The sequence below is a fragment of the Porites lutea genome, chromosome 4 (assembly GCF_958299795.1).
Source record: "Porites lutea chromosome 4, jaPorLute2.1, whole genome shotgun sequence".
NCBI classification, from domain to species: Eukaryota; Metazoa; Cnidaria; class Anthozoa; order Scleractinia; family Poritidae; genus Porites; species Porites lutea.
The window spans coordinates 34,813,792-34,824,195 of record NC_133204.1 but is presented as its reverse complement, the minus strand read 5'-3'; the positions used below and the strand labels follow the sequence as shown (position 1 = coordinate 34,824,195).

Below are 10,404 nucleotides of genomic sequence, written 5' to 3'. Positions count from 1 at the left end.
AAATTTATTATTCAATTTAAAAAACCTTAAGTTTTGATCTTAATTTTACAAACTCAGAAATATTATTACCCATGCAGAATGTTAGAAAAAGCCCCAAATTCCTCTAATCTAGCAACACAAGTACAAGCTCAATGGAAAATTGAAAAATGCGAAAATTTTACATACTTAAGGACACCCTTTTTAGTGGCAATCTGGCCTGCTTTATTATTTTTTTTTATGTGTATTATTATTATTATTTCAGGGGCACCCAACGTCAATTTTTTTGAAAATATCTGTTCGGAAGACGATTTGAGATCTAGAACTTTCGGAAGATTTGTTGTAAAATTTCTTGCTTGCCTGCCTCTCGTAGGATTTTCGAACATCTAAAAAATGGTAAAATTGCCCATTTTTACGGGATTTTTACCCAAAAAAGGTCACCTAGAATTTTCGGGAGCCTTTTTTCTGGCTGAAATTTTCGAAAAAGTAAGTTTTGATCCCTATAATTGTCGGATCACTAGACTTTCAGCTAGGAAATCCGACCAGATGAAAAATTTCTAGGTGATAAAAATATGCCTATATCTACCGTTGAAATACTAAAATACGTTTGTACTGTCGCAATTTGTAATAAACCGTGTCGCACTTTGTAATAAAAAAGCTGTCGCAATTTGTAACAACTGTCCATCGCACTTTGCATAAACTAAGCTGTCGCAATTTGTAATAATTCCATCGCACTTTGTAATAACTTTTTAAGAGTAATTAAACTTACTTCGTCAACATTAATATAACGCCAAAATATGCATGGTACTTCATAAACAAAGATGGAGATGACGTCTGCTAGCACGTAACATCTCCGCTCATTCAAACATTTAACTTTATTCACAGTCCTAAACATTTTTTTAGATTAATGTTGATTAGTTATCTGACTTACGAAATGCTGTATTCTTGAACCTTGTTATTGTACTAGGTGGCTTGCATTCAATGGTTACCCGGCGGGTTTACTTCCTTATATGGCCAATACGGGGATGTGCCTCTGGACAGAGCATTGCCAGAGTAGAGGATCTAGACAGAGCTAGACACACTAGACACAAACAAGCCATTCTTAAAAAGCATTTAATTTCCGCTAATCGTAACATCCATCCTACATCATTCGAATAAGGACACCAGGAGAGTTCAAGCTTTCCTTGTTAGATCTTATAACAGGTTGACACAACACGTGGTACACCGTTCTTGTCTAGCAAGCAATCTTAAAGAAGTAATAGTGGCTTCCAACTTAATCAAAAGGAGGCCCGGAAAGATTCAAAATGTTTACTGCAAATAAAAAAAAACGTCACCAGTGGCAAACCTTCGAACCACAACAGAAACCTAACCACAAAATCCAATTAGTTGCTGGCCAATACCTTCGTATGTACCTGTTTTTATAACACTCAATTGGGGTCTTACACTGAGCCGGCTGGGCATTTGGTCCATTATTCTCACTTGATTTGGTCTCATATAGGAACAAAAGGAGTACTCATTCCATCTTAAAACAATTGTTTTCTGTAACGAGACCTCTAAAGCAAATACCATGGGGATGGTAAAAAATTATCCTTGCCTGCGTATATACAACTCGTAAAGACCTTGCAATTCTTCCGAGCGTGTTCTGGATTAGTGTTTTTCTACAAAATGGAAAGGATGGAATAAACCATCCATTACTACTTGAGTTACCTTATCTAAGGATCAAACGAAAGACACAAGGCCAACAACGTAAAAAATGATACCCTATTAAAGGCTCGAGATCCTCAAAAACCATACCCTATCAGGCGGTACTTACCTATCTAGCCCATCCATATATGGGATTATCCCCCCCCCCCCCCCACCCCGCCGAAGACTCCACGTGTCACGTGGCAAGCAAACATGGATTTGGACGACGAATGCCAGGTTATTCATGAATTTTCTGTTGTTAAATGTTGCCTTTCTTATTTAAATATTTTTGAATTTAAACGTGATTCATATCTTTTTGGTGATATGTCACAGGCAGTTTCATGTCTTTCATAAAAGTGTTTCTAGTTAGTCACGTGATTAATCAAGGCAGAAAAATTTATAGCGGAAGACATGCATGTTTGACCAAAGAAAATGTACGGACATGTTACATGATAGCAGACGTCGTCATCTTTGTTTATGAAGTACCATGCATATTTTGGCATTATATTAATGTTGACGAAGTAAGTTGAATCACTCTCAAAAAATTATTACAAAGTGCGATGGAATTATTACAAATTGCGACAGCTTAGTTTATTACAAAGTGCGATGGACTGTTATTACAAATTGCGAAACCTTTTTTATTACAAAGTGCGACACGGTTTATTACAAATTGCGACAGGTATTACAAAGTGCGATGGATTTATTACAAATTGCGACAGGTATTACAAAGTGCGATGATTATTACAAATTGCGACAGTACAACGTTCAACAATGCTATGTTTAAGTGGTTTTGAACTATATTCTCGTTAGGTGCCCTTGGTATTTGGGGGAGTTGGTTTATAACAATTATTCACCGAATTGGAGGTCGCTAGTGGTGGCGATAATTTACGGAGTGGCGAAGCGGCGAGGTAAATACACACCACTAGCCACCGACACTGACGTGAATAATTGTTTTAGTATATACTAAAACAGTGAGATAATTGAGCACTAAAATGATGATGTTTTAACTCATTTTTACTGTTGCCAACGATCTCATTACAATTTTGGCGCGCAATGATCAAACGGCCGTCACGTTTCTTCCGACACATAAAACTTGTGAAGGCATTCCTTAAGTTCTTTCGGGGAAATTTCTTCAAAGGGAGTTGTGAATTCTCTTTGTATTTAAAACCATTCTGTAAAAAAAGTATTAAATTTAGTTTAAAGATTATTTGTGAACATGTAAGCTAAATAAAGTAACGCAAGACTTAAGCCTAATTTGCATTTGTAAACAAAAAACTTCTTCACCGGTTTTATCGATATATTCTAGTCAAAAAGACAAAGCTTTACCTGTTAAACCTTCCAAACCGAATTTCGTCACCTTCTTCGGGTATTTCGTGAACAGCTTGTTTGATTATTTGTGAAATTTCTTTGTTTGTTACGGCAGCAAACCGGAAAGGCATTTTGCTGATTTTGCTCGTGATTTACGCGAGTTTGGCGTTGCTCGCCCGGAGGAACTGGAGGTCAATCAGTGAATGGCGGTGGATAGCGGTGGTATTCACTGATTGAGTAGCCAATCAAAGCGCGCGAAAATCACTAACCACTGTTTTAGTATATAGTCAATAATTTTGCAACCTAAAGGCTTAATAACGTATTTACCACTCATATTATTGTTATTAAATAATACAAAAACTAAAAATTATGAAAATCTGTTCTAGGATTCGGGAACATAAAATGGGGCAACGTAAAGTCTTCGAACAAACAACAGCGAGACAGTCACCTCAAACGAAATTCGACTAAGCAATTTAAGTTCCTTTTTAATGTCGTCTTTGCCTTTATGTTGTGTCGGGTTCCAGCCTGGGTCATTACCATCTTGAAGAGATTGTTTTTTTTCAATAAAATGCCGCGCAATGTTAAATTGCTTTGCATTTTTTTCAGTTAGATATTTCGAACGCCATCAATTCCAGGAATGAACCCTGTGTTTAGAAGAGAGTTTCGAAAACTACTCGGATGTATATTTGGAGTGAAATTCGAAACAGTTTAAGTGAACAATCATCATGTATAAGACCAGCCACTTCATGGATAAGCACCATCAATCTCTTTATATATGCAGGAATGAATCCTGCCTTTTGGAGAGTGATTCAATGTTTACTCAGATGTAAACTGTGAGCAGAGAAAGTCAAGAATTGTCTAAGTCAACAGTCATCAAGCAGAAGGCCAGCCACTTCATGGAAAATCATTTGAAAAGAATTGTATTTTGCGTTGTTATTACTTTTGTGTTCACCATGAAGGCACGATTTGTAAAAATCTTTACATTTCCCTATATTTATACTCTGATTTTGTAATAGAGTATGTTAGTCCCATTGTTATGCAAAGTAACTGATCATCTTATGATAAGTATGTTTATTTACCAATTAAGTCTTCACTCTTAACAGACTATTGTTACATGCATTTTAATAATTACTTTGTAGAGCATATAAGAGAAGATATGAGGTTGGGGGGATCATCACGTAAATATCAAATAAAGAAGGGGGGTCACTTGCTATTTTCATGGTCTGCAGGGGAGGCCTTACAAAAATTTTGATCTTTCCAAAGTATTTTTCCCTCCCCCCGCACCCTCTACATAAATACTATAAATAATGACCGGTCCCTTAGAGGGGATATTTTTGCTGATTAATTTTCATCAAAATATAAACCCTTAATTAATTTAGTCTCAAGCTATTGGCCTTGATTAACCGATATTTCCATAGGAACATGGGCATGGGGTATACAGTAGTTGTTAGTGCTTTAAAGGGGCTATGTCACGCTCTTTGCTAAATAGAGAGGAGAAGCGTGACGTCACTTTACTATGGTAGCAAAATTTCTGGATCACAACAATAGGGAGTTCTTGCAATAGCGAAAAAGTAATCGGTTTAGATTGGCAAAAGAACAACTTTGCACGTGCATCCCGCATTTTTTTTTTTCCATTTTTTAGCCGTCCAAAAATCACCAAAAAAGTATTATGGTTAGTGCTCTCTGTTGAGATTTGCTTGATATCTTCTTTATAACTCTACAAGAGCATTTTGTGTTTGGGTAAATGGACTAATTATTGACTTTTGCACAGAATTGACCTAAAACAGCAATATCCTCGTGCCATAGTCCCTTAAAATTAAATTGGATCCTTAAAATGGAAAAAATTTCTTTTCATTCGACTATTAAAGGACGCAGCAGCATAGTATCCTTGGCAACCAAACTTTATCATATCGTTGCATCACGTGATCAAGAAGTAGACATGCTAGAAAGTTCCGCTTAGACGCTTGGCCCGACGTCAAAATGTCCAAGATCGAGTACAATAGTTTGCTTTTTGAAATAAGCGAGAGACTAGACCAACAAAATGTGCTGGGGAGGTTGCTTTTTATGTGTAGAGATTTTTTAACACCTGAGTCTAGCAGACAAGACAACATCCAAGATACGCTGTCGCTTTTTAAAGAACTAGAAGATCGCAAGCGTTTGGGAGTTGATCGTCTGCAGGTTCTGAAAGACTTGCTCAAAGGTATAAGACAGTGGTCCCTTTTTGGCAAAGTTAAAAAATTTGAGAGCACAAGAACAGAATATAATGGCTTGATAGAGCAGATTATTCTCGTACTCGACGAACTCAACGATATGGAACGACTGATTGCAATTTGTAGAATGCATATTGCGGAAGCGAATGAAAGCAACATTCAAGACGTCCGATCGTTGTTTAAAGAACTGGAAAACAACGAATACTTAGGGATTGGCCGCCTAGGATTGTTGAAAGAGATTTTGAACAAAACAGAACAAGGCGATTTGTTAAGAGATGTTGAGGAGTTTGAAGCGAAACGAAATCGAGAAGATGAGTTTGAAAGTCGAAAAGGTATTGGTTTCACTTGTTGTTACTTAGTTCCCTGACCTTAACGTAAGGGTGAATTTGAATATTGTAATATGTTATCATGTTTGTTATATTTCAGCGCAAGTAGCTGATTTCATGTCGTCCGTCGGCAACAGACTGATAGGAGGTAAGTCAACTGTTGCAGTAGAGAATTTCATTGCAATTGGTGGTCGCCCAACCGTGTTACTTGTCGCATGGCATTACCGATTTTTGTCTTGTTACGTGTTTCGAGTGTTCGGTGTTAGTGTCCGGGCTCAATTAAAAGCTGAGTCTCGCAAATTAACAAATTCAACTATCAGGATATTATTATTAGGAAGTTTCCATCAAAGAAGGTGAGATATAATCGCAACCCGGCCTTATGAAAACGGTGAAGGAACCCCCAGTTTCTGATGTCACACCGAAATCAGTGCCGGATCCAGACCTTGAGATAAGAAGGGGGTGGGGGGGGGGGGGGGGCGGTCACCCAGACCCTGAGATAAGGGGGAGGAGCCCGGTCTCCAAAATTTTTTTTCGACCCTTCGGGCCTCAGTTTGGTCTAAAAATAAGCGGGGGGGGGGGGGGGGTCCCCAAAAAACTGACTTTACTGGTTGGTTTGTGGTTTTTTTACAACATGTACGGCTAGCCACCCAGTTGCGTTTGTATGTTACCTTGGATTATTATAATGCCTTCAAGAAATACGTGTTTATGTGACTAGACAAATTAACAGGGCGACTGCATTCGGGAACAACAAAATTGTGCTGTGAGAGAAACCTTTCCACTTTTGGAGAAGTCCTGACAAATACGAGCTTAAAACCAACGGAGCCTGGTCTAATTCTTGTTCTTACCTTAATTTCAAGATAAAGTTCAAACAGAGCAATTTTTACGCTGGACAGTAGGACAAATATGTTGGCTTGACATTTTCTAGTACAGTAGAACTCGACAACCAAAGGATTAAAACCAATATATATATGTGGGAGATTCAGTGATCTACACCCCTGAATCATGACTGCCTTTCATTCTTAGTAGTACAGTACAACCCCTCCTTGCCATCACCCCGTTTATAAGACCACCTCGTCTAATATTACGACCATATTCTTTCCACCCAAACGTAGTGAAATCAGATAATGCGATCACCTCGCTATTACGACCAGGATTTTATGGCCCAACCTTGGTCGTATTAACGCGGTTACTACTATACTGTTATATCAAAAACGAGGTTTTCACTATATCTTGGTCAAACTGCATTTCGGTGGTGTATCCAAGACGAACCAGCCTGGAGACCAAGAAAAAAAATGCAAAACTCTCTGGGACCGGCACGTGGCACGGTAGAGATTCACCACATATGATTCGAAACACCGCGAATTGCGAAAAGCTGAACTGCCTTGAAACAACCAAGAGACGCCAAAACAACAACTTTGTTTTTCATTTTGTTTTTTATTGTAGTTTTGACCGTAAAGACGGTATTTAAAGTGGTCGCAGGTGGCATCACAGTAGCTTCTACTCTGGAGGTATTAAGTCGCGGGTCCACATTTGACCAGCTCGTTTCTGCAGTTAATAAGTGCGTGCTTCCTGCAGGCACCAGCTTGATTCAAATAACTGAGGGCTGCGTCTGCCTCACAGTTCAAGCTGAAAATCTTTCATCGCTTGAAACTTTGTGGAGTTTGTATAAGGATGGCACGCTCAAAGCACGACTACAAGACTTCTTTGTCACTAACGAAGTACGCGAAGAACTTGCCGGTGGGGATGAATTGGAGGTGATTGTCACCATTGACGAAGGAGAGTACCAGAAGGCTCATCATGAGCTGTCCAGTCAAATTGAAGGTAGCTTATTAGGTCAGGACCACCCCTACTCCATTTTTACAACAAAAGTTTCGAAGATTTTTTTTCCAAACCGTCCACACGGTCAACTCCCTTTATTTGTGCACACCTCCGGTTTAGGGTTCCTTTTCTCCATTTACCTCCACTTTTTGGAATTTGCAAAAAAAAAATGAAAAAATTAAGTGGGCTGGCCATTGGGCGCGTCTCTCGACTTTGAGATCGATATTTTTTTAAAGGTCGTTTTAAATACTTTTCTACAACTCATCTCGTAAAGGTGCTGCCCTTTTATATACCTAATCCAATAAAGGCTGCTTTTGCCATTGGTCACTGGGAAGTGGACATTAGGGCATTAGGCATACGGAACTCACTTCAATAGTTTGCTTGAGTGACAACAGAAACTCATAAGGGGTTGTTCAACCCCTTATGAGTTTCTGGTGACAAGCAATAGCTTTCCAGTGCAAATTCCCAATGTCCAACTCAACCTTCATTGAATCAGCTATATACCGTTAGTCTGAGAAAAAGATATCTTCTTTCAGCCGGACCACATGATCCCATTATATACCGTTATTGAACAGGCTTGTTCGGTCAAGATAGCGGGATATTCGCCTATAAAAATGCAACAAAGAACGAGACCAGTGTCCAGCCATCTTGACCAAACAAGCGTGGTCAACGAAGAATTTATTATAAGGTCAAAAAGAGAACGTGAAATCCCAAGTTGACACGATGTGTCCACCCGCACCCTGCCTATTGCAGTTGATGATTCATGCCACCTACCCTCGCAACTGTGTGTTCTGTTACCTGTTGTCTCCTTTTGTTTAAAAGGCCCTGATAGTTGTGTTGAGGCGAAACTCATGAGAATTCACCGATCAAATTCTGATTCTAACCTGTACTGCAAGACGATGGTTAGTGAAGGTTCGGGGCAAACACCTGATATAACAGAGAGGCGCTCTATCAATCAGTCCAGATACCTGGATCAAGAAAGACTTGCTTTCGTTCAGAGTTACCTGGAAAACGCCGAAGATGCGAGGAGTATGACAACTGAAACAAGCGACAGTGGGGTACCGGGTACACGTGGCACGCCTTCTGAGTTTGGACTGGAGGACACGAGCGGTAAGTCAGTGAATATCTTATAAACCGTTACGTTCGGGGCTTATTATCTTCACTACATATCAGAAAGTATTGGGTAAGTTATTGTCACATCACACAAATTATGGGTGGAAATCTGCTTCTGTCCTGTAAGAACCAGGTCTCCGCAGGAAGAGAAGTGTATTTATTTAATGTGTCTCCGTGTTCTAAATGTTCCCACATTCCTGTCAAAACGCATAGATTTTAGTATTTTGACTCGGCCTGCTTTCTGTAAGACACGACTGCTAAGCATCATACGCGACCCAAACAGTGAATGGAAAATTGCGACCAGCGCAATTTATATAAACCGGCCGGTAGGATTTTGTACCAGGCTCCTGTTTTGTACCCTGTTCATATAACGTTTACTTGAAGTGGAACTCCTTTCTGCTCATATCACTTCAGACCGTCAAAATGCTGATATCCCACATACGTTGGGGTGAGCATATTAAGGGTAGGTCATCAGCAAAGTGAAAGGGCGGGTTGGGGTTTGGGTGGGTGGTGATTTTCTGCTTTGCATATGATATGTGTTTTTGTTCCCCATGTGTGCATGTTTCTTTTTTTCTAAGAAGGTAGACATTTTTTCTGCCTGTTCCCGCTGAATCGATTGTTCTTTTTTTTTTTTGGACTTCTTTGTTTCATGCATGGAGTACTCCCATCCGCGTTTCATTTAAAAATTAGAGCGTCTTTGTTTCTTTATTTGTTAGACTCTTCTTATACACCTTACCTGAAAGATTTTTCAAAGAAAGTGACTACAGAATTGAAGTGCAGACTTGAAAACGACCCACTGGCTTTAAAGTGGTTTTATGAATCATTCGGGCTCCCTGCTACATATACCGTAACAGATATATTGGACAACATCAGTGAATTGTTCCCTGACACTCCTCTAAAATTACTGAAAGACGTGTTTCAAGCCCTGGAACTGCATGACCTCGTAGAAATCTTGGAGAAGGTAAAACCACGTACGCTTCGTCCTACTCTTCCACTCAAGGAGATTAAAAAAATGACCAATGCCAGCAATCGTCCGACGAGGTATTACAATGAAGTAGCAGTGTTGATAATCGATACTGGAACAGATGAAGCCCACAGCAAAACTGGAATTAGCATTGGGTCCCTTTTTAAAGAGTTAAATTCGCGAAGCAGAGTATCTACAGTGAAGACAACATGGTCACGATCATTCGAAGTTCTACGGTGTTGGCGAGAAACACAATTAAGTTTAGAGAATCGTCATGAAGTCAAAGAGACAGAGAAATTTATTGAACAAATCTTAAGAAATAAACTGGAACCTGAATTAAAATATTTGAAAAGGATATTATCTCTCGGTAACCTTCCTGCGTCCGCGCTGCTCATGACGGAGGAATTGGAAGCGAAAAAGGAATTGGAGGAGTACATAGAAATGACAAAAATGAAGAAGAAAGACAAAAAACTGGCCATTCAGAAGAAGATAAACCAGACGAGGAAAGAACAACAGGAGAAGGAGGGAAAATTCCAATTACTTTTAGAAGAATGGGTACTTCTCTGTAAAGGTTGGATAATTCGATGATTAATATTAATTATTGTAATTACTATTGATTCGAATTGATTTTCGTAACAATAGAAAATAAGGAGATGGTAAATATCCAAAAATAATTGTTCTCTGAAACCTTCGCTTTCGAGACTGAGCTATATCAAAAACACATCCGATATCTACACGGCTCAAGGTCGGGGAAAGAAAAAACCTTAGCTGCGCTTGATCGTCATCAGCTACTTTTTCTTGTTTATCTTAACTTGGTTTTGTCCTGTTTTTTTTTTTTTTCGTTTTTTTTCAGTCTTTGGTTCCTTTTCCTTGTCGGACCCTATTCACATTTCCAATTGTAGTTCTCTACTTACATTTTTGGTTTAATTCCTTTCTAAGAAGTGTGCACTTTCCGGAGTGAAAGAAAAATTCTTATAGTCAGTGCTTTTATTTCAGTTTTACACGT

The 10,404-nt window shown here is 39.0% G+C and overlaps 1 protein-coding gene across 1 annotated transcript in view; it reads left to right on the top strand.

The window, feature by feature from the left end:
• Nucleotides 1–4,922: 4,922 nt before the first annotated feature.
• The window catches only part of LOC140933388 (uncharacterized), an 8,912-nt gene continuing 3,430 nt past the window's right edge, over nt 4,923–10,404 (top strand). Inside the window, exons 1-5 of the mRNA XM_073382934.1 lie at nt 4,923–5,509; nt 5,604–5,651; nt 6,947–7,324; nt 8,144–8,431; nt 9,151–9,969. Coding sequence (XP_073239035.1) covers nt 4,948–5,509; nt 5,604–5,651; nt 6,947–7,324; nt 8,144–8,431; nt 9,151–9,969 — 2,095 coding nt within the window. The 5' untranslated portion in view covers nt 4,923–4,947. The remainder of the gene's footprint in view (nt 5,510–5,603; nt 5,652–6,946; nt 7,325–8,143; nt 8,432–9,150; nt 9,970–10,404) is intronic.